Source organism: Hemiscyllium ocellatum, chromosome 2 (genome assembly GCF_020745735.1).
Source record: "Hemiscyllium ocellatum isolate sHemOce1 chromosome 2, sHemOce1.pat.X.cur, whole genome shotgun sequence".
NCBI classification, from domain to species: Eukaryota; Metazoa; Chordata; class Chondrichthyes; order Orectolobiformes; family Hemiscylliidae; genus Hemiscyllium; species Hemiscyllium ocellatum.
In genome coordinates this window covers 56,850,407-56,874,918 of record NC_083402.1, presented here as the reverse complement: position 1 = coordinate 56,874,918, position 24,512 = coordinate 56,850,407, and the positions used below count along the sequence as shown (strand labels likewise).

The 24,512-nt window shown below is 37.2% G+C and overlaps 1 protein-coding gene across 2 annotated transcripts in view; it reads left to right on the top strand.

Moving 5' to 3' along the window:
• The window catches only part of ell2 (elongation factor for RNA polymerase II 2), a 105,545-nt gene extending 83,736 nt beyond the window's left edge, over positions 1-21,809 (top strand). For both annotated transcript variants that reach the window (XM_060844288.1, XM_060844299.1), the window contains 4 exons: positions 5,876-5,942; positions 17,244-17,415; positions 18,632-18,676; positions 19,817-21,809. In XM_060844288.1, coding sequence (XP_060700271.1) covers positions 5,876-5,942; positions 17,244-17,415; positions 18,632-18,676; positions 19,817-19,933 — 401 coding nt within the window. In that variant the 3' untranslated portion in view covers positions 19,934-21,809. The remainder of the gene's footprint in view (positions 1-5,875; positions 5,943-17,243; positions 17,416-18,631; positions 18,677-19,816) is intronic.
• The last annotated feature ends 2,703 nt before the right edge of the window (positions 21,810-24,512 follow it).

The window sequence follows — 24,512 nt, the reverse complement described above, 5'->3', positions numbered from 1 at the left end:
TCAACAGCATCCCACCTATGCTCACCTCATCCCTGTAACCCTGCATTTCCCATTGCTAATTCACCTAACCTGCACATCTTTAGACTGTGGGAGGAAACCAGAGCACCTGAAGGAAATCGACGCAGACACGAGAACATGCAAACACCATACAGCCTGAGGGCGGAATCAAACTCCGGTCCCTGGTGCCGTGAGGCAGCAATGCTAACCACAGAGACACTTTGGCATAGGTATAGACTGCAGATGTTCAAGGCAGGTCACAATCACCATCTTAATGGCAATTACCCATGCCTTATCAATACTTCTAGCCAGTGATGTCTAATTACCATGAAACTTTTTTTTAGAGAAGGTTTTACTCAGATGATTGCTATGATGAAGAGATTATGGTATCAGACAAGATTGAGTAGAATGCACTTTTGTTTCTCTAAACTAAGATGCTTTATTCTTGAGCTGAGATGTTGTTTCCTTTGGATGGATTATCTAGAACAGGGATTAAGGAAGCGGTCATTTAGGATAGGTGAAAGCAAAGCCAGTCACATAAGAGGTTATTGATCTTTGGAATTCTTTAAACCAGAGAGCTGTGCTGATCGGTTTTGAAATATTGAACTCTCAAATGGATATTTTCATGACAAAAGTCCAAGGCCATGGGGATCAGGTGGGAAATTAATGTCATTGTCTTATTGAAGAGTGGAGCAGACTCAAGGTCATCTGATTTGCTACTACGTCTACTTTTTATCTGTGATGTAAAACCACTTGACGTAGCACTCCCATGAGTGAATATCGATATTGGCACTACGCCAGAGGACATTGATTTGTTAGTTCAACAATTTCAAAAATACTAAGGGCAAAATTGTTCCCATCAATTAATTCATTGACATGCTGTCAACCACTTTGTAGCCCATCCTGTCAGGATCCACGCTAAATCCAGAGGATGACTCTCCTCACAAAATGTTGAATAAGCTGATACTCTTCTTTCTCTTTTCTTAAAAAAAACTTCTTGGAATCCAAAATATGATGGGAAAGATTTTTTTGAGGTTGATGGGTTGACTAAAATTATTATTGGTGTTTAACTGGAAAATTACAGCTTACTCAAGATTGTATAAACTGTGGGGAAAAGTCAAATAAGATGGAGAGCTAGAACTAGGTGTCACTAGCATATGTGTGGACTTTGCACTTGTGTCTTTGGATGATGCTGAAAGTCTTTTGTTTGCCATTTATATAAATGATTTGGATGAGAATATAGAAGACATGTTTAGTAAGTTTGCAGATGATACCAAAATTGGTGGCATAGTAGACAGTGAAGAAGGTTTTCTAAAATTACAAAAGGATCTTGATGAATGGGTCAATGGGCTAAAAAGAATGGCAGATGGAGTTCAGTCTGGATAAATGCGAGGTATTGCATTTTGGTATAACAAACAAGGGTAGGACTTATACAATTAATGGTAGGCCTTAGGTCCCTCTGTTCTACAACACTACCCAAGGGTGCAGGTACATAAATTTTAGAGTTATGTCACTGTAGACAGGATGGCTAAAAAGGCATTTGGCATAGAGTCATAGAGATGTACAGCATGGAAACAGACCCATCGGTCCAACCCGTCCATGCCGACCAGATATCCTAACTCAATCTAGTCCCACCTGCCAGCACCCGGCCCATATCCCTCCAAACCCTTCCTATTCGTATACCTGTCCAAATGCCTCCTAAATGTTGCAATTGTACCAGCCTCCACCAAATCCTATGGCAGCTCATTCCATACACGTACCACCCACTGCGTGAAAACGTTTGTCCCTTAGGTCTCTTTTATGTCTTTTCCCTCTCACCCTAAACCTATTCCCTCTAGTTCTGGACTCCCTGACCCCCGGGAAAAGACTTTCTCTATTTATCCCATCCATGCCCCTCATAATTTTGTAAACCTCTATAAGGTCACCCCTCAGCCATTGCTCAGTCCTTTGAGTATAGGAGTTGGGACATTATGTTGCGGTTGTACAATACATTGATGAGGCTGCTTCTGGTACACTCTGGTTCTGGTTCCCCAATTATGCAAAGGTATTATCAAGCCAGAGAGGGTTCTGAAGAGATTTACCAGGATGTTGCCAGGAATGGAGGTTTAAGTTAGAAAGAAAGGCAAGGACTATTTTCATTGGGGTGCAGGAGGTTGAGAAGGGACCAGATAGAAGTTTATAAAATAATGCAACATAGAATTAATTATAGTTATCTTTTGTCCAAGACTGGGGTACAATTTTAAGGTGAGGGGAGAGAGATTTAAAAAAGATGAGAAGTTTCTTTTTACATGGAGGGTGGTTCACATGTGGAATGAACTTCCTCAGGCAGTGGGTACAATTATATTTAAAAGACATTTGGAAGGATACATGGAGGGATATGGGTCAGGAACAGGCAGGTGGGACTAGTTTAGTTTGAGATTGTTGGGTTAGACTGAAGGGTCAGTTTCCATGCTGTATGACTCTGGCACTATAACAGCATGTGGATGGACAAGGTACAGCATTCGTTCTTGAGAGAATCCAGAAGTATTGGTGCAAAGATAAGAGATACCACTTCTGATGTTGCTGTAATCTAAGCAAGGACCCTGCTGATGGGGAATTATTAGAAAAGCGCAGTGTGTTAAACCACTTCAAAAATTGCAGAGGTCAAGGTAGTCAGGATCACGAAAAAGTATCAGTTATCTGTCAAGAAGGATGTCTATTGCTATAACATTGATTTGCAGTTTTAAACTGCTCTTTAATTTAATTTCTGACCGATCACTGCAATGACAGTGTCAAAGACTTTGTGAAGAAATAGAGATTTGAGATTGTGGTTGTATTAAGGGTGGCTTTTCGAGGATGAGAATTATAACCACCACATTGCAAAGACATAGAGTTTTCCGTTCTTTCATACGATTTAAAATGCCTTCGCTTGGAGGAGTGCATGACGGTGGTGAGAATTCCGAGGTTCTGTAGTGAAAGATAAAAGTACAAATGAAGCACCTCCAATTTAGAAGGCAATAGAAGCAAACTAGAGGCTAGCCAACTTATCATTTAAAAGATTCTGGAATTCATTGTTAAGGAAGTAGGACAACTACAAAATCAAAATACAGTCAAACTGAGTGAAGATGCAACATTGGTCCACTTTGCTAGGATGAGGAGAAAAATAGTACAGAAAAATTGGACAGAATGCTCTGGTACATCTTGATTTAAGTGAGAGGGAATTGGCTCCTCTCTTCTCCATTAGTCATTTTATTTTAGTGCACAGCTTTGCACTTCAATTAAAACATAATTATCTAGATCAAAATAAGAGTTTTATTCAGTGAAAGAAAGGAATTTTATTCTCAACCCTGGAAAAAATTAAAATGCAATCTCAATCCTGAATACAAACATAGGTACAAAGCTTCAAAGGTTAAGGAGGGAGAAGTCTAGTACCGTTAGGAAGGTAATTGCAGCTTAAAGACCTTTAAAGTTTTTGAGTTGAAAATGACCTGACACTTGATTGTTTAGCTATTGTCTTGTTTGTTCACTGCTGAAGTTTGTAGATATACCTCTTTACATGTCATTAATCCAAGTTGTCTCTTCAAGTATTGGTCTTTGAAGATGATGAGAAATACAGGCAATGATTGTGCATCTTCCTGTTTATACTCTGCTGGTAAAAAGCAGCAGTTAAAATATAGTTGTGTATTTTAGTGTCTAGTTCCATTTTCTTTCCAAGCTAATTTGCAAGCTACTTTCATTCTCATATGTAACTTCCAGATGGTGTGAATCAACCATGAAATACAAATCTGAACTTGGATTTTATAACAATATTAATTTTGCCTCTGTCCGGTCCTTGTTTCATGCAGTTCGCTCAACTTGCTCAGGTGTTCAAAGCAGATGTTTTAGGTTCGTGTTTGTACTCCTTTTCAAAAAATGACTTTAATCCATGAAGGTTTCCAGAATCTGAATCATATAATGGAATCCATATTTAAGGAAAGATGTAAATATTTGCGTTGGAGGCATTTCAAAGATTAAGCACTGATTTTTTTGGAATAAAGAGCATGACTTCGGATGGAAGGTTGGGCTTATACTAATGGAGAAGATTGAGAGGTGATCTTGTTGAAACATTAGTTATGAGAGGGCATAATATAGTAAATGTAGAGGAGTCTAGAACTAGAGGGCAGTTAAAAAAAAATACATTCCCATTAAAGTTTGAGATGAGGTGCAATATACAGAGGGTTGGTAATCTTGAATTATCAGAGTTAGATTTTTGAATTGCAAAGGAGTTGAGGATTATGTATGGACAGGGAGAAACATGGAGTTGGGGCTACAGTCAGGTCAGCCCTGTTGAGCAGGCTGGAGGGGTCAACATTGGCTCCTCCTTTCTGCTATATTTCAACCAAATATGTTATGTGGCTACAAATGTGTTGCTGGTCAAAGCACAGCAGGCCAGGCAGCATCTCAGGAATAGAGAATTCGACGTTTCGAGCATAAGCCCTTCAGCTACTATTCCTGAGATGCTGCCTGGCCTGCTGTGCTTTGACCAGCAACATATTTGCAGCTGTGATCTCCAGCATCTGCAGACCTCATTTTTTACTCGAAGATGTTATGTGGCTAAACCAGTCTACTCTCAATTAGATAAATTTGAGGAAACATGGATGGGAATTGTACAGTTGAAAGTAACTACAGCAAGTAAATGTTTAAGACAATCCTCCGGGTTGATCAGCCATAGAGATGGGCAATCACTTGGACTTTGGTTCATGGCAAAATGTCATTCCTAAAGGTGTGATGTGTGTTCAAAATAGTTGAGGCAGTTTAAATTCTGCATAAATAACACTGACTACAATCTAATCAGACTAAATTCATCTGCTCATTTCAATAACATCCTTAAAATGTTATAATCTGCATAAAAGATAGGAAAATTGTGAATGGATCATGAACTCAACCAATTTTTAAAAAACTGTAGGAGGACAATTTCTATTTTTTTTATCCTAGAGGTTAATGTAAACTTTGCTTTAACCCGCAAATCTGTAATCAAAATATGCAAGGACATCTTAAAAATATCAAAGAATGTTATCAACTCTTAACACAGTAAGTTCTAATCCTAAACACAAATTGCGCTCTTTTAAATAAAAGCTGACGAGGAAGGTTTAAGGTATGTGATAATGCAGATACATAAAGTTAACTATTGTAGATCAAGAATAAAATTATCGCCATTAAACATGCTTAACTCTGAAATTTCTACACTGTCTGATTTGAATTTTTAAACGCCCACAGTTTTTTTTTAATTGGGTCAGACTGAAGTTGTTAGCATGATTCCAAAAAAGTACAAAATTTGCAACATGTTCGCTGTTCCATGTTGCTGCTAATGTTAAACTCTTCAGATCTCTCAGCTAAAGAAGCAGAATACAATGTTAAAATGCGTCCCAAGTGCCCTAATCTAATTTAATAACAATGCTGTGCTCTCATTCATGATTCTCACTACACGCAGGGTGAGAAAGGCCCTAAAATTGCATTCTTTAACACTATAGCCACATCTGTCGCTTTCAATAAATTAATTTCTGAATGGTCCCTTGTCTGCCTGATTTTAAAACAGTAGGAGACTGACCCTGGGTGGAGATCCTAGTGCTTTGACCTCTATTGTATGGGTAATTCACTTATCGCCGTTACAGACTCTGGGCTTGTTATTGGTAGTGACTGAGCTAACCATATGGCGGCTGCTGTTTGCAATCTGTAGACTTTAAAGCTAGTGCACTACTTGCAATGATAGATGTGATACAGAAACAAAAGCAATAAAATATTCCCACATGTTTTAAGCTGCAGTGTGGCAAAGGTCAAAAGTTTCTTGTTATTTCTGTACCTTCTGCTGTCCTCTACTGTATGGCAAAACAGAAATTCAGCAACCTCTATTCTTTTGCAGAAACGAATAGGAAGTGCACTGGTTCCAGCAGTCCTACATTACCAACCAAAAAACCTGATTACTTGATGTAAGTAAACCTGCTCATTGTTTTATGCCTTTATCTTATGCACTCTTCTCTCAGTCTTTTTAGATAAAAAAACCAACTAACCTGGTAGTCATTTGATTTGATTTGTTCAAGTTCAGATTTCTTAAGTATTTTTAATGAACTTTCAAACACCGTAGTTAGTACTGAAATTTAATTTTATGTCACTTGCGTTGTTTTCCCAACCCTTGTAACTGTGTAAGGACTCACCAATATATATGTGGTTTTACATGAATTTTCCAAAGGTTTGGTGAATTACTATGAGAAAGTTGGGTTAATGTAAATACATTTGGTTCAATTGACCTAACAATGAAAATAAAGACATTCCTCTCAAGGTGATTGTTTGGAAAAATGTACTTGTGTTCTGACTAGCTTATAGATATGACTTCTGCTGTAGGTTCTTTAGTTTAGTTTGTGGACATCATTAAACACCGCATTTGAAATAGTGAACACTGGTGTCAGTCATTATGGCACAGAAAAAGGTCGTTCAGCCCTTCAAATCCATGCCAGAAATAAAATGTTAAATATGTGACACCTTTTAAAGAGAGAGAGAGAATAAATGGTTCTTGTCAAGTGTGAGCAGCTTTTACTGAAGTAGTGGTTGATAATTCACATGAAATTTGAATGAAAATGCCAAATAATTTGATCAAATTGAAATGATAAAATGAAACTTTGGAAACCAGCCGTTTGTGCTGAGTTTGCCTATTTGTAAAGAAAGAAGACAGTTTACAATCTTGGGACATCAAAACATTTCACAACCAGTCCAGTACTTCTGAAGTAAACAATTGTTGTAATGCAGGGCAATTGTAGAATCATATAAATTTAAAGCGCAGCAGGAGGCCATTCGACCCAGAAGAGCTACTCAGCTAGTCCTATTGTTCAGCTCTCGCTCCATTTCATCACTTTCAAATACACATCCTTCTATGGAATCTGCCTCCACTATTTTCGCAGGCAATGCATTCCAAATCCTAATAACTGAGTAAAGAACTTTGTTCTGTTACTCCTAATACCCTTGCTGATAGGTTTGAAATTCTGACCCTTAGTTACTTTCATACCAACTAGTGGAAACAATATCCTTGTTTATCCTGTCAAAATTGTTCATAACTCTAAGCAACTCTAAATAAGGTCACCTCTTAATCTTCTCTGCTCCACAAAGAATAAATCCAATTTCTCAATCTAATATCCCTCATTCCTGGAATCATTCTAGTAAGTCTCTTTTGAACTCTCCCCAGTGTTTTAACATCCTTCCTTAAAGTGCCCAGAATTGAATACAATACTTCAAATATGTTCTTAACAATGATTTGTAGCAATGTAGCATTGCTTCCTTGTGTTTATCAAACCTGTATCATTGAGCCTGTATTGTGTCTCTCTCCCTCTTCTACCAACATGCCACCCTTTTTGCAAACTGATCCCATGAATTAATGACCAATTAACCTGAAGGTTAACAGCTGAGAAAACACAATAGAAATTTTCTGTTCTTTTGAATAGTAAGCTTTTCCTCACCATTAGCTTAGAAATATCCAAAGATCTTTCCTTGGCTCCTCCACATTCTTATATACGTGGTACCCCTCCATGAGATCATACAAAAATATCATTCTTTTAGGCTGCCACCAAGTTTTAGGATCTGTACTGATTCTGATTTATTCAGTATCCAATGTGCAAAAATGCCCTCCAACTAAATATTGGAGATACATCGGGTCAAGTTCCTTGGCCCAGTCATGAGTGCCTTCTGAGGGCCACATTTCATTCTTCAACTATCTGGAGCTGATTCAAAATGATGCAATATTTTTTATTTGAGTCCAAGTTGGGTTTTTGATTACTCATCCATTCAATCACCAAAATTTGCTCTGTATCAGCACCTAACTGGTTCTGATGGAGGGATTTGAGATCAAGAATACCTATAAACATTTTGCCCCATAATATGCTTGAAGAAAAAGAGAGACCATTTTGTTTTGAACAACATTCCAGTAAATCTGCAATCATCCTAAGTGAAGTCTCAATATCCTTCTTACAATGTGTACCATACTAATTTATAGTTTTGTAACTGAACCTTTGTTAAACTATGTATATCTCTTCAGGCTTTTAAATCCCACAATTGGTGGGATAAAACATTCACATACCACTAATATTTTATCTAGCAAAGGTGGTTCTTTTTAATATTCTGGAACTAATTCCATCTGCTTTTTTATCAGTATTACTATTTTGAATTTTATATCTTTTGAATGTTCGTGTCAGCTATAAATTTGACACACATCTCTTGAGGCCTATATATATGTCATTCGGCACATTAGACATAGGTCTCCCAGAAGTGATGTAATACTAACCACTTGCAATGATTCTACCTTTTAACTCTTAGTCTGTTTTCACCACTCTTGCACTTTTTAGCTTTCCATGATGCCATGTCTAAACACCTAACTTTTAACCCAACATTTTCTTGTGTTACATTTTCAAAGACTAAAAATCCATATCCTATACCCATTTCACTAATATGCAATGTCTACTTCTTTCCTTAAGTTGTGTTAAATCTATCAGGGAAATTCACCCATTCATCCTCTTAAAACTTGACTTCTTTTAGTAAAAGATGCAGGAAAAAGAATTTGTAATGCAATAATTTGATGTTTGTAAGAAATACTGACGGACACAGTCACAGCATATAGTAAGTCTGTAAGAGTAGTTGAAATACCTTTGGCTGAAACTTGCGCTTATTGAGTTGGTGTTTCTCATAGACAAAATCTTTGAAGGAATTTTAGGAAGAGGTTCAGCAGCAATACCTATTGAGGGCTATATTGATAAGTCACAATGAGATAATATATATTTGCATGAATAAGAAGATTGAGAATTGATATTGCAATTTTAAAACATGCTGAAGGATGAAGAAGTCTTCATATTTAGTTGGGTGGATAAAAGCAGTCATCTAATCTGACTGAATTACGAGGAAAAGAGAAAGCTTTAAGAAACAGTTAACATACACAAGAAAGGAATGTAATATGTTTTCATTCTTAACAATATAATATTATACTTTTGTTTTTTGCATGATATAAATGGGTGTAGTGAAGAGCAAGTAATAATTGGGGTTGGGAATTGCTGGTATCAGTGTTAGAATAAACTCTGACCACAAAAGTATAGTTCTGGAAATGGTTTAACCAAGACTCAACTTCTGGTATTTAATCTGGACTGAATTTAAAGGCTATCTAGACAGCAATCATTTTGGATTCAAACAAGAACAATCCTGCCTTAAACTCAGATATAGAATTTTAAAATAAGCATTATCAAGAACAGGAAACTGGTTGAACAATTGAAATTAAGGCATGTTATGGCAGCATTTGAGATGACCCAAAACACATGACAGCTATGTCTAATTTTCAAATATGACCTGGATTTAGAAATTTCTGCTGTGTGGTCAAATTTAGTGAATGACTATCAAATAATTTGGTAGCAGAAAGGACAGCTCAACTTGTAGAATGATACAGACAAAATATGTAACACAACAATGTCATATTAAATTTAATAAGGAAAAATATAACATACAGTCCCCATTGCTTAACACTGTTCCCACAAAGCCAAGCAACTATCTATTTTGACAATGACAACACCAATTTTTCCATTATTAAAAATGTTCATTGCAAAGACTGCTTAAATTGCATGAAGTGGGTCAGCTATTTTGACTGTCTGATAAACTGCAGCAATTAGTTTTAAGATCCTTGCTCCTCTAAATTTTGGTTTAAATTAATAACAATTAATTTTATTGCATTGAACAGAGCCTGCTCTATTTCTAAGTTACAATGTCAGCTTTGCAAGTTCTATGACAAATGTTGGATTTAGTTCATTTTTCAACAATCGGTTGTAATTATCACTCCAGATCTTATACAAACAGTTCTTTTCTGGAAGGCAGATTTTTGACAGGTTGTTGTCTTAATCAATTTAACCTATAGAATTTACAATATAAAAAAGACCATTTGACCCATCGTGTCTGCTACTGGCTCCTGAAAGGGCAAGCCAGTTAGCCCTTTTATCCAACACCGCTCCTCTAAATTCATCACTTTCAAATATGTCTCTAGCATTTGAAACATTGTATAGCCTTTAGTTCAGTTTATACACTCTCCATATTTGAATTAGACATCTTCCTTTTAAATTTGAATTCCAAATGTTTGTTCAATTTAAGTTGGCCTGACACATGCTCATTTTTGGAAGTTATCATTCCATTTCCTACTTCAACCAACCAGGTTTGGTTGGTTAGGATTTGGTATTACTTCAAATATCCCAAGTCAAACTACCATTGAAGAGGGCTGGCTTTAAGCTCAGAGTTAAGGGACTGAAAGTTTCTTGTCAGATGGGTGTGTAAGGGAAGGTGATTGGCACTGATTTATTGCTAGTTTGCTGTAGTGTCTCAATAGTTGGTACAATGCTGAAGACCTCAACCCTTAGATACTCATTTGGTCTCTATGGCACATACAAGAACTTGGCCCATTGAGTGTATGCCACCTCTCTGCAAGAATCCAGTTAATCTCATAATCCATCATTCCCTTCTCTGTATCAGTTTATTTCCCTTAAGTACATACATAGTTTCCTTCTGAACTCATTGATCAATTTCATTTTCACCACTTTATAGGCAGTGAGTTCCAGTTAATTACAATTTGCAAAAAATATGATCTTGCTGAATGTGTACTATCTGCAACAATTCTTAAAGGCTTTTCAAGCCATGAATCTTTTTGTCTCGAGGTAAGAGGGCTTAGACCCATTGGAAAGCCACCATCTTCAAACAGCAACACCTTGACTTAGAACTGTATTGCTGTTTGTTCACTGTCATTGGTTCAGCTAAACCATGAAAAGCATCACCGTCAAAATATCAAAACTGACAATGGCTATCCTACTCCATGGACATCAATTTGATTTAGAAAGCTTTTATGCAGTTCTAAGGCAGCCATTTTTTTTCAAAATCCATATAGGTAATTATATAATCCTTGCATCAGTAATTTGTTACTTTATCAAAAAGTTCAATAAGATTCCTTGAGCACAGTCTACCATTTACATCTGTGTTGACTCTTCTTAATTTACACACACCTGTTTACTTTTCTGATGATTTCCAATACCTTACCAACATTGGTAAATGTTCAACCTGTAGTTACTAAGAATTTCCTTGCAGCCTTTTAATAATGCAAGGAATATTATAGAAAAGGCAGATGAGTGTAGAATCTTGATCAGTACATGTGACTATGATGATGTAGCCATTAGAGAGTTGGTTGAGAGAAGGAGCAGACTGGCTGCTCAATGTTCCAGGATTTCTTGTTTTAGATGAGATGGAGGAGTTGCACTACTGATCAAGGAGAACATCATATCTGCACTCCATCCACTGAGGCAATGAGTAGAGCTCAAAAATAAGATGGGTACTCTAAGATTATACCATAGCCAACCCCCCACCTCTCAACAGCCATCAAGAGATTAGGGAACAAAAATATTGGCAGTTTATGGAAAGGTGCAATAACAGCAGTTGTCATATTGGGTGACTTTAACTTCTCAATATTGACTGGGAGTCCCTTAGAACAAGAGGCTTAGATGGGGCAGAATTTAAGTGCATTCAAGAGGGTTTCTTGAAACACAGTAGTCCAGCTAGGAAGGGATGTACTGGACTTGTCTTGGCTAATGAGCCTGGTCAGATGACTAATCTTTCAGTGGGAATGCATTTTGGAAAATTTGATCACAACTCAAGTTTTTTTTTTAAAGATAGCTATGAACAGGGATAAGACAGGACCTTGTGGGAAATACTAAATTGGGGGAGGGCAAATTATGTCAATATTAGGCAGGAGCTGGGGAAGTGTTAATTGGGAGGAACTGTTATCAGGCAAATCTACATTTGACATATGGGAACTGTTTAAAGACCTGCTGAGAGTTCAAGACCAGCTTGCTCCAGTAAGGAGGAAGGAAAAGGGTGTCAAGGTAAGAGGGACCTTGGATAATGAGGGAGATTCTGAATTTAGTCAAAAGAAAACAAGAAGCGTATGTGAGGTTTAGGAAGCTAAAATCGGACAAGGCCTGTGAGGAATATAAGAAAAGCAGAAAAGTACTCAAGCAGGAAATCAGGAGAGCAAGAAGGGACCATGAAATTATGTTGGGAAAGCACACCAGATCAGGCAGCATGTGAGGAACAGGAAAATCAATGTTTCGGCATAAGCCCTTCATCAGGAATCCTTGCCTGCTGTGCTCTTCCAGCACCACACACACTATTCTGATCTTCAGCATCTGCAGTCCTCCACATCTCCATGAAATGATCTTGGCAAGCACGCTTAAAGAGAATCGCATGGCAGTCCATAGATATATTTAAAAACAAGAGAATAGCTGGGGAGAAGGTGGGACCACGCAAGGATAGTGGAGGGAACTTGTGCTTTATATCAGAGGAAGTGCATGATTTCACTATCCTAAATGTGTACTTTGCATTGGTTTTCATCCAGGAGAAGGATATGGAGAATAGTGAGATTTGTGTGGAGCATTCTAATATATTAGGGCATTTTGAGATCAAGTAAGAAGTGATGTTCGATCTCCTTCAAGAGCACTAAGGTAGATAAGTCCCCAGGCCTGATAGTTTCTACCTTAGGTTATTAAGAGAGGAGATTGCTGGTGCCTTGACCAAGATCTTTATATCCTTGCTAACTACTAGAGTGGTCCTGGAGGACTAATGTTGTTCATCTGTTCAAGAAGGCAAGTAGGATAATCCAGGAAACGTGTAGACTGGTGAGTCTCTCATTGGTTGTAAACAATTCTCAGGGATAAGGATTTACGCATATTTGGAAGGGCATGGCCGAATTAGAGACAATCAGTATGGTTTTGTGCAGGGCAGATCATGTCTTACTAACTTGATTGAACGTTTCAAGGAGGTGACAGATGAAGGTAGAGCAATGGATGCTGCCTACATGGATTTCAGTAAGGCTTTTGACAGTCCCTCATGGTAGGTTCATTCAGAAGATTAAGATGCCACTGCATCCAGAATAATTTGATTGCATGGATTCAGAATTGGCTTGCCTGTAGAAGACAGGGTAGTGGTGGAAGGGTGTTTTCCAGGCTGGAGGTCCACGACTAATGGTGTTTCACAGGGATCCATACTGGGACCTCTGCTGTTTGTGACTTATATAAATGACTTGGATGAAAATATGGTTGGGTGGATTAGTAAGTTTGCAGACAATACAAAGATTGAAGTTATAGATAGCATAAAAGTTATCAAAGCATAAAGTGGGATATTGACCAGTTGCAGAGAAACCATGGGTGGCAAAACTGCAGATGCTTAATCCAGGTAAGTCTGAGGTGCTGTGATTTGGGAGATCAATTAATAGCAAGACTTTGAAGGATCTTGAGGTTCAAGTCCATAGCTCCCTGAAAGTGACCAGGTGGTAGAGAGCCTATGGCATGCTTGCCTTTATTACTTGGGGATTAAGTGCAAGTGTCCTGTTGCAGCTTTATAAGACTTTGGTTAGATTAGATAGAGTGGAAACAGGCCCTTCGGCCCAACAAGTCCACACCGACCCGCCGAAACGCAACCCAACCAGACCCATTCCCCTACATTTAACCCTTCACCTAACGCTATGGGCAATTTAGCGCGGTCAATTCACCTAACCTGCACATTTTTGGACTGTGGGAGGAAACCGGAGCACCAAGAGGAAACCCATGCAGACATGGGGAGAATGTGCAAACTCCACACAGACAGTTGCCTGAGGCGGGAGTTGAACCCAGGTTTCTGGCGCTGAGAGGCAACAGTGCTCACCACTGTGCCACCGTGCCGTCCACAAGGTCATACTTAGAGTATTCTGTTCATTTCTGGTTGTCTGATTATAGTAAGGATGCTGCAGGCTTTGGAGGGAGTGCAGAAGATGTTGCCTGGATTAGAGGACATAAGAGGCTAGAAAAACTCAGGTTTTTTTCTTGAGTGGTGGAGACATGATAAAAGTTTATAAAATTGAGGTGCATCAAGAGGGTTGATGATCAGACTCTTTTCCCTAGATTTGAAATGTTGAACATTAGGCAGCATACATCTAAAGTGAAAGGGAGAAAATTCAATGGAGATGTGAGGGGCAGGCTTCTTGAATGGTCGGAGTCTGGAACACACTGCCAAGGCTAGTGGTGGTGGAGGAGGCAGATGCGATAAGGGCAATTTAAGGGATTTTTAGATAAGTACATGAACATGGAAGGAATGGAGGGATATGGACCAGGGGCCGACAGACAAGATTAGTTTCATTTGGCGTGATGTTTGGCATAATGTCATGGGCCAAATGGTCCATTCCAGTGCTGTTTAGTTCTATGTTCTAATTCCTCTAAACACCTCCAAGCGAATTCTCTTAATACTAATTTATGTACTTATTCGAATTAGAGATTTCTCATCCCCAGTTCTCAGTTTTTAATAAAATTTCAGACGCTGCCAGACCTGCTGAGCTTTTCCAGCAAATTGTTTTTGTTGAGATTTCATTAATTAGGCTATATACTTAAGCTGTATTTTTAATGGAGTACTACTTAGAGTCTCACTTCTGATTTAAACCACTGCCCGGGTTTACAGAGAAATCGTCCTCAAAATATATCAACCAATCACCTACCTCTTGACATGTGACTTCTTGTTTATCTTGGAAACACATGGGTCACAGTTGGATCAAAATTCTGGAATTCCCTCACAGCATTGTGTGTCTACCGACAACACACGAACTGCAGGATTTCAAAAAGAGGCCCACCATCACCACCTGAAGAGATGGGCAATAAGTGCTGGCCAGCCAGGAGCACCCAGGTCCGACATGTGAATTAAATATAACAATTTACCCGATGAAGAGTCCCTGGAGTTCAAATATTAACTCTTTCTTGTCACAGATGCTTCCACACCTGCTGAGTTTAGAACATAGAAAAGTACAGCACAGAACAGGCCCTTTGGCCCATGATGTTTTGCCGAGGGTTAATCCTAATGTAAAATAAAATAACTTAACCTACGCACCCCTCAACCTGCTGCTATCCACGTGCATGTCCAGCAGTCACTTAGATGTCCCTAATGACTCTGCTTTTACCACCACCACTGGTAACACATTCCATGCATTCACTCTCTGCGTAAAGTACCTACCTCTGACGTCTCCTTTGTACCATTCTCCTAATATCTTAAAAATATGACTCCTTGTACCAGTCAATCCTACCTGGGGAGAAGTCTCTGGCTATTGATTCTATCTATTCCTCTCATTATTTTGTACACCTCGATCAGGTCTCCTCTTTTCCTCCTTCTGTCCAGAGAGAAAAGTCTAAGCTTATTCAACCTCCCTTCATAAGGCAAGCCCTCCAGTCCAGGCAGCACCCTGGTAAGCCTTCTTTGCACTCTCTCGAAAGCTTCTACTTTTCCTATAGTAGGGTGACCAGAACTGGACACAATATTCCAAGTATGGTCTCACCAGGGACTTGTAGAGCTGTAGCAAAACCTTGCAGCTCTTAAATTCGATTCCCTTGTTAATGAAAGCCAAAACACTCTTTTCTTGACAACCCTATCCATTTGGGTAGCAACTTTGAGGGATCTATGTATTTGCACACCAAGATCCCTCTGTTCCTCCACACTGCCAAGAATCCTGTCTTTAATCCTGTATTCAGCATTCGCATTCGACCTTCCAAAATGCATGACTTTGCATTTATCCTGGTTGAACTCCACCTGCCACCACTCAGCGCAGCTCTCTATTCTGTCTATGTCACGCTGCAGTCTTCAATAGTCCTTAATACTATCAACACCACCTCCAATCTTTGTGTCATCTGCAAATTTACTAACCCACCCCTCAAGCTCCTCATCCAAGTCATTTATAACAACTACAAAGAGCAGAGGCCCAAGAATAGAGCCCTGCAGGACTCCACTCAACCCTGACCTCCAGGCAGAATACCTTTCATCGACAAACCATCTCTGCCTTCTGTCAGTCAACTAATTCTGAATCCAGATAGCCAAATCTCCCTGTATCCCATACTTTCTGACTTTATGAATGAGCCTACCATGGGGAATCTTATCAAATGCCTTGCTCAAGTCCATATACACCACATCCACTGCTCGACCTTCGACTTGTCCTGTCACCTCAAAGAACTCTAAGATTTGTGAGGCATGACCTGCCCCTCACAAAGCTATGCAGACTGCCTTTAATCACGTTATACGTTGCCAAATAGTCATAAATTCTATCCCTCAGAATTCTTTCCAAACCTTTGACCACAGATGTAAGACTGACTGGTCTGTAATTGCCAGGGATTTCTCTATTACCCTTCTTGAAAAGAGGAACAACATTTGCCTCCTTCCAATCCTCTGGTATGACTCCCATGGTGAGTGAGGAGGCAAAGATCTTCGCCAGCGACTTAGCAACCTCCTTTCTCACTTCCCAGAGCAGCCTAGGATAAATCTGGTCTGGCCCTAGGAACTTGTCAATCTTAATGTTTTCCAAAATTTCCAGCACATCAACTTCATCAATCTTGATCTGTTCAAACCTGTATCCCAGCTCCTCAAAGTTCTGATTCACAACAAAATCCCTTTTCTTAGTGAAAACCGAAGCAATAAACTAATTTTGGGCTTCCCCTATCTGCTCAGACTCCACACACAAGTTCCCTCTGCTATCCCTGACCAGCCCTACCTACTCTGTGATCATTCTCTTACTCCTCACGTATGAGTAAAATGCCTTTGGGTTCAAGTCCCACTTCCTCCAGAGGTGTGTAAAGACACCTGTGAGCAGGTTGATTAGTTTGAATATCAGTAAATAGGTTGTGTGAGGGGGGCAGAAATTTTGAACATACAATAATGTGTGGAAAACTGAACTTCTTCAGTTTGGCAGGATGAATTAAGTGGAGTACTACTTGTAGAATCACAGATTCCAAGATGCAATTAGATCTTCGTGTTTTTTAATGGCGGGGGGAGCTGTCAAGAGGCACAAAGTTACTGTGTAGTTACAATAAGTAATTAAAGCTCATGTAATGCTATATCTTATTACAAGGGGAATTGGCCATAATTTTTTTGCTGAGGGTGTGCAACTACGGAATACTGCTGCGGAACGTGGTAGAGCTAGGGCCATTGCATGTTTTTAAGTTGATTTTTGTTCAAGGGAATTGAGACTTATCTGAGGTAGATGTTGAAGTCAAAACACATTACTCATACTCTTAAGTGGTGAATGGCTTACTTCTCCTTGATTGTATGTTCTTAACCTTTTCTCTCATTCAAATCATCCATCATAACTAGGAAGCAAACCTTTTGGACTGTATCTGCAAAAATGAAAGATGCATTTGTGATGTCATTTTAATATTATCACTTTTATTCAACAGCAAATATGCAGCCATTATGTCACATGAGCAGAGGCAAAACTACAAAGATGACTTTAATGCAGAATATGGTGAATATCGAAGTTTGCATGCCAGGTTAGAGAGAGTGACCAAACGATTTTTGCAACTGGATGCAGAGCGGAAGCGCCTTTCTCCTAATACTGAAGAGTACAAGGTATTGACACACACTTTCAGCTGTTTAACCTGTTGTCAACAATTAAAAATTGTTCAACAAACCCTTTCCGTTTTGAGTTTCCCTTAATTTGGAAAACTAATGTTCCATACTTCTTTTCAAATCTTAATGCTGTGACTGTGCCTGACTCTATCCTGTTGTGTTATTAATGTCAATATTCTATATTTGACCTGGTATGTCACTCGAGCAACCTGATTTGAGCAATTGGGAGGGAGAAGTATATACACATTTTCACTTTTGCTCTTCATGGTAATGAAGTTAGTATACTTATCAGCATGAATCACCATAGACTGGTTTGCAAGTATATGTATATAGGAGAGGTTAGCTGGAACTCCTTTGGCATGATCGTCATCCTTCCACTGAAGAGACTAAGCTTTTAAGCTATTTTCAAAATGTTTTTTCCTTTTTCTGTTGGTCGTTCCGCTGAAGTTAGGAATACCAAATAAAAAGCCAAGCAGCCAACTTCTTAAATTACCTTCTTTGCATTTATGTAAGTTCATAGACTAAAATTAGGCCTGGTGCATGTCGTCAAATGTTTTTCATTTTACTTTTACTGGGCAATTCTGACGAGCATATTTGAAATTGGCAGTCATAGTCCAGAATGCTTTTCTTTGCCAAAACAGAAAATGAACCCCTTCCATCTAAAAACATTAGGGATGCCAATCAAAATATTGTTAGCTATTCTGATTTTAGTATGTTTACATTAAAGTAACAATTTTCACTTGAGTCGATAAATGTTCCGATATCTACAATAACAATTATGCAACTTCAGTGAGGCAAGGTTAAAGCATATTTTCAATGCTAGTCTTAGTTTTTGGCTACCTGCTCTCTTCCTATGAGACTTTTTTTCCCCTGTATCAATCCAATTAAATAAATCTGAAAAAGTAAAACCTGCAGTAAGAGTACTCTCATCTGAATTCCAGGATTGTGTATGGTCTTTGACATCTTCTGGCTCAACTATTCATTTGAATTTTCAAATTTTTGTTCTCTCTGAAATGAACTGGCATTACTGGTCACATTCAATTTTCTCCTTGCTTAAATTTGTGTTCCTTTTTTTTTTGAAAGTATTTTAGAAAATAATTATTAATTATTTGTGGACTTTTCACTTGAAATGATGAGACATTAAAATTTGGAGAAAAACCCTTCAGCATTTAATCCTGACAATTTTGGGTTCTAACAGATTTTCACTTATTTGCAGATTATCGATGAGGAAGTTTTACAAGAGTATTGGAAAATTACAAAGGTTAGTTGTCATTTTTAGAATGGTGCAGTCTTGTCACATGGAATCGTCATAATTTATCCTTCCATTTTGTACTGGAGTTAGGAAGTAATGTTACAATCTGATTTAAGTTTGTCCTTGATTTTTCTTGAATATTTCATAAGTTAGTATTGGAACCAGTCTTCCACTCAGTAATGGACTCTCTTCTGAAAGAAGTTGTGAATTAAGATTGCCTTCCAGGATTTTCGCACAATGTTTAATTACACACTCTTGTATGATTCATTGGGAATTCAGATGTCAAAGATGCTCAATATTGAGTACACTCACTGACTCAAAAATACATGCTTTTCCCCTCTTATCGAGTATGATTGTGGCTTAGCTGATTTTACGCAGAGCAACTGAAGTGTGGGGGACTGTGTTCCTGCAAGAAATCACTAATGGCAAATTGATGAACTGTGCAGTTATTTAAATAAGGTTGCAGTGATAAGTTGAAAGCAAATTCAGTGGCTCCAAAATATAAACACACCAGATGCCTTTTGATTACCTGAATTGTAGATTTTGTTGCTGTGAGCAGAGAAAATTAACAGATCAGCTGAACTGTAAGATCTCACTAATCAGACATGAAGTACTTAACCGTTGCAAGGTACAGTACTTTTGATGTTTGCAGGTTATAATGCCTAAGTACCCTTTATCTTCAAAACATTAGGCATTTGATTAGTAACAGTAACAATTAAGAAGTGAAAAACAAATGTATTTTAATTAAAATTAATGAAGAATAAAATATTTTAGAAATTTGGCTCATTTGAAATTTGGAAAGAACGATGAAAATACATAGATGCAATGTGCATTCCATTTATATGTATGAATCTAGTGTGACTTGTAAAACTATTTGATAATGTACTTGTTGATATATTTTAACCATGGATAAGACTAATCCAGCCATAAAAGGAGGGAGTTGAATTGTAATATTCTCATGTTTAATACAGTTCTTTAAAAATTATTTTCCAACCTCCAATATTGTAATAAATTGATATTTACTACACTGATCCAGTGAAATGATTATCTAATTAGTGGTTTCTGTACGATCGATTATGAATTCTAGTAGATTTTAAAGCATTTGTTTACTTAGGAATAAAATGTGAATTTTATATTTTGTGTCTACAGAATAGTCCCAATTACCATGAAGAGAAACAAAGATGTGAATACCTGCATAACAAACTGGCTCACATTAAGAGACTAATAGCAGATTATGATAAGCAACAGCTACAATCATGGCATTAGAACTCACTGGACGATTTGCTATATTGTTCTATGATCAGAAGGAGATGTGTAATAACATTAAAAGCTAATATATTTTGAATTTTTCAAAACATTTGCTCTAGGAATGGTGGCAAGAGATTTCTGAAAGATTTCAGAAGTTTAATGATTTGAGTTCTGTTACTTCCCTGAAGCATCTAAGCTGCGCTGCCCTCACCCCACACTAATTTATTCTAAATTGATGTTCTTTTTGCTTTTGAACTTGCATCTTCCTTTTTAACTGTTATACCAAGATGTTTTTGTTTATCCAAATACATCATATTAGTCTTGGGCTCTTCTACAATCTCCTGATTTGATTTACACATTTACAATTGATAGCACTATCAGCAAACAATGTAACCATTAAATAAACAAAGGTATGTGGTACTTGCTACATTCTGCTAATTTAAACACTTTGCCTTAAGTGGTTGAATGTTCCCAAGGCAATTTGCACAAATAGTTTTCAAAAAAATTCATAGAAATCCTTAATGTTGGAAAGTATGACAAGCACTACAAACTGCCTATAATTCTTTACACTGTGCTGCAATTTCAAACCATATGTTAAAAATGCAAACAGTCAGCTCCTGTACCCCTTGCCTTAAGGTGTTCCTTATGTACATACGTATAGTGACTATTAGCTACAAATGGCTTCCTTCTATCTTGTACAAGTGGGAAGGTAACTTTGACCTCCCGGTATGTGCATGTGTGAATGAGTGTCTCTGTAAATGTGTGTAAATGTAATATACATCTTGAGGGGGAAGAGAAGCTGCTGTCTGTAGCTAGATGCTCAGGACAAAAAAAAACTGAGTCATTGCAGGTGTTTTCCTATAAATGTACTACTTCCTCCATGGAAATGAAAGCCTTTCCATTTTAAACGATTTATCAGCTTTATTAACATGAATGCGTTGCTACTGTGCAAAATTTGAAAGAGATCTTATAGTTTTGGGGAAATTAAGATGCTAACCTTCATGTAGGAGACTTATTTGTATACTACTTTAAAGTATTTTTGAAAACAAATTATATACAAAGAAGCAGTCACCTGCATGTACTAGTTTATTTAAAATTTGTTCTCCTATGTGCCAGGAATATTACTGAAAACAGATGTATTTAATTATACTGTGACCATCAAACAGCACAAAGAAATCATTGAATTTATAAAGTGTCTCTGTACTTACCAGTGCATTACATTTCAGTTGGTATAATGCCTATCAATAAGATAGTTAATTTATCATGTGGGAACATTAAGTTATTTGGTTGGATGATGCGGGGTTTTGGATAGATATTGAGACTAATAATCTGTGTAATGTTTTTGTCTTTACGAAATGCTGCCAAGTGAAAAGGGAAGCATAATGTTTACAAATGAACGTTGGAAAGTTTGCCAAACTGTTTGGTTGAATCTTCAATAAATTCCATGTCTCCAGCTTCGCTCCAAATGCTGGTATCATCAAACAATGCTGTAAACCATGAAACTTGCTCTTCCTAACTTGGACTAATTCTAAACATTGAAGTTTAGGTGTTAGTTAGGATGAGTCCCAATGTGATATTTTCATAGTATATTTATGGTACTAATCACTGGGATTACCAAGGACTATAAACTTGATTCACACTTCACAATCATTTATATTGGTTCTTTGAGTTATTCCCACTTTTCTTTTCTCATTACGCTAAGAGTGTCTTCATATAATTCCAGAATTATTACATTAGCATTGATAATGTTTGGATATTTTAAGTTAGCATTAGGTTTATTTAACAAAATCCTCTCCTGACAGGGATATGTTCCTCTGGTAAACTGTGCGTCAATAATATTGGATAGCATTTGACATAAGTGTAATTTTAAATAAATTGGATTCCATTTTTAGCATTTTGCTTTGTATCCCTCATCATCTTAAAATTAAGTGATGTTATTCATTTGTGTTATATACTAACATCCTTCGATGAAACAAAACATTCACTTAGTGTAACTTTTCAAACTTTCTGGAATTCTTTGGAATTCCAGTCTGAAATTGGAGTTGTAAAAGTACAGATTTGATACTTCCCATTTTACAATCACTGGGAGTAGATTGACTTAAACCTACTCCACTGTCTAGTTAGCATTGTACCTGAAGATGAATTTTGAGCACTATTCATTAGCATCACTCAAGACAACTTTAATGTTTTGAATCATACTTTGGTACAACACTGGAGTGTAAAAAAAAAGTCTAGTTTTGACCCCTTGCCCAAATAATAATAATAGAGTTCACAAGTAGTTTTAACGTAGTCACGAGGAATAACTGTCCAATCACAGCTGGAGTCCTTTTGGAAGAAACTGAATTTGTGGCCGTGCCTATCACTTTACTACTTGAGTACTACTGAAATGCCTTTGTTGTTTTGTTTTGTGTAGTATTCTAATGGAGCCAATTTGGCCTCACAGTAGGAATATATTTTGTTAGGTCTGTGGTAGTTTACTTAAGAAAATAATGGTTTTTTATTATTGGAGGGATTTTTTTGCCATAACCCAGATTCTTTTAATACTTGAACTTTATTTATTTCACCAATTCCACTAAGGCTAAAGAATGCTAATAAAGCCAAAACCTTATCTACGTTCCTTAGTGTAATTAAAAATATTTTTAAAGCAAAGGAGCATGACCAGTGCAGTAAGTATGCATCTTCATGCATGATGGTCTAAAGAAAGGTATTTTTGCTTTTAGCATAGTCTTGGAATTTCTGATGTTGGTCCTAAATTTGGATCCTATAAATATAAGGTCACATTCACAACTGAAACCAAGAAGTTCTCTGAACACTAATTCCTCAGTAACTATACTAAATTTCTATTTCAAAGAAAATAAGCATAAAAGCCTATCAGCAGTTTACTATTTTTGACCACTACTTCAGTGCAATTAATTTAAGAAAAGTTGTTTTGAATGCAAACTATTTACACCAAAGCTGCCTACGTTTTGTGCAGTTCTGCTGTACTTCGAGCTAGAAAGCATAGTTTTTAAAAAACCTTAATTTTTCAGTTTTATATGCTTAAGTTGATCATGCTTCAAAATAAGCAGTAAAATTGCATGAACAGTTGGTATTTTTAATACAATCTGATTCATGTAATTTTAGCAAAGTATCATTCAAAATGTTAATGATGCAGATTTGGCTTTGAAGCAAATATTTACTATTACAAGTATTTGTTTTAAAGTCAAGGGGTTGCATTCATTGAAAATGTTTGTGATCAGAGATCCAGTTTTATTTTTATGTATATAATATATTTGGTTCTGATTGCTGCATTTTTATATATGAAAATGCAATCAATTGTCCATTTAATTGGTAAATGGATATTATTGTTCCAAAACTGCCCAATTCTGCATGAGTTTTGAGGCAATTTGCAATCAACTTAAACAAGTGTAAGTGTTTTCAACAATTGTATAAGATCCTAATCAATTAGGTAAAACTCTTTTCTTTTCATGACAGTTTGTCCTATTTCAAAATATTAATTTGCTATTCCAGAACCTGAGCAACAAAACTAGTCTTAGCATAAATGTATCACAGTATTAAATTCTGAGCTGTTAATTAATTTGCTAGCAGCTTTGCATGTTATTGGATTACTAGTAAAGTGATATTTAATTGTTTTACAAGTAATGATGGGGAAAATCATTGTCCCTCCATCCTTCTATTGTTACACTTCTAATATCTATCTTTCCTCTAATCTTGGTATTAATGTGTGCCAAATGGACAGGTTTTTGCCTAAATACTTTGCCTTTAAATTCAGTTTAATTATTTCTCCTCTTCACATGTCCTTGATCGATGCAGTTGAAACCAGCAGTTCAAATTGATATGGAATAGTAGTTATTACAGAAGACAAAGAATGGAAATTAAAACAATACTGGAATGTGTTATGTTCTCAGTAGTCTTTTGGCTATTGTGAATGTCTTTTGATTTCCAAGTTACACAGTAAACCTTTACCACCTAGTTAGGACCATTGAAACTGGAAATGCCGCAGGAGTGTTTTCACCAATGAAAATACAAGATATTTGAGCCACAATGTGTCCATTCCACATGTAATGTAAGCTGTTAATTTAAATTACATTAAACTATTGACTTTGCATACGAGATGTTCTGTGTTTTATTATAAGATTGAAGTTTTGTACAGTAACTGGCACTTTTATATAATCACTGGAAATAGAAGAAATTTGATCAGGAGGAGGCTTTTTGGCCTGTGAAGCTTGTTCTACCACTGAAAAATGGTCATGATTAGTCTGTTTGTGGCCTAACTCCATTTTCCTGTCTGCCTTCATAACCTTTTATGTCTGTGGATCTGAAATCTGCCTAACTGCCTTAAATATATTCAATGAATTAAGTCTGTTATCCAGATAGAGAATGGCAAAAGTTAATGACTGAGGAAAAGCATTCCTCGGCTGCATCTTAAATAAGTCCCTTGCAGTAAGTCCCAGATTTAAGTTGCATTGTTTCAAGCTGTTTCACTTTAACATTGTGCAGTGAATGAGTGGTACTCAGGTTGGGTATTTTGTTTTAATGATCAGTGCTCTGACATGGTGTTGCATGACTGATCAGTGCCATTTTGGAGTCCCTTCTT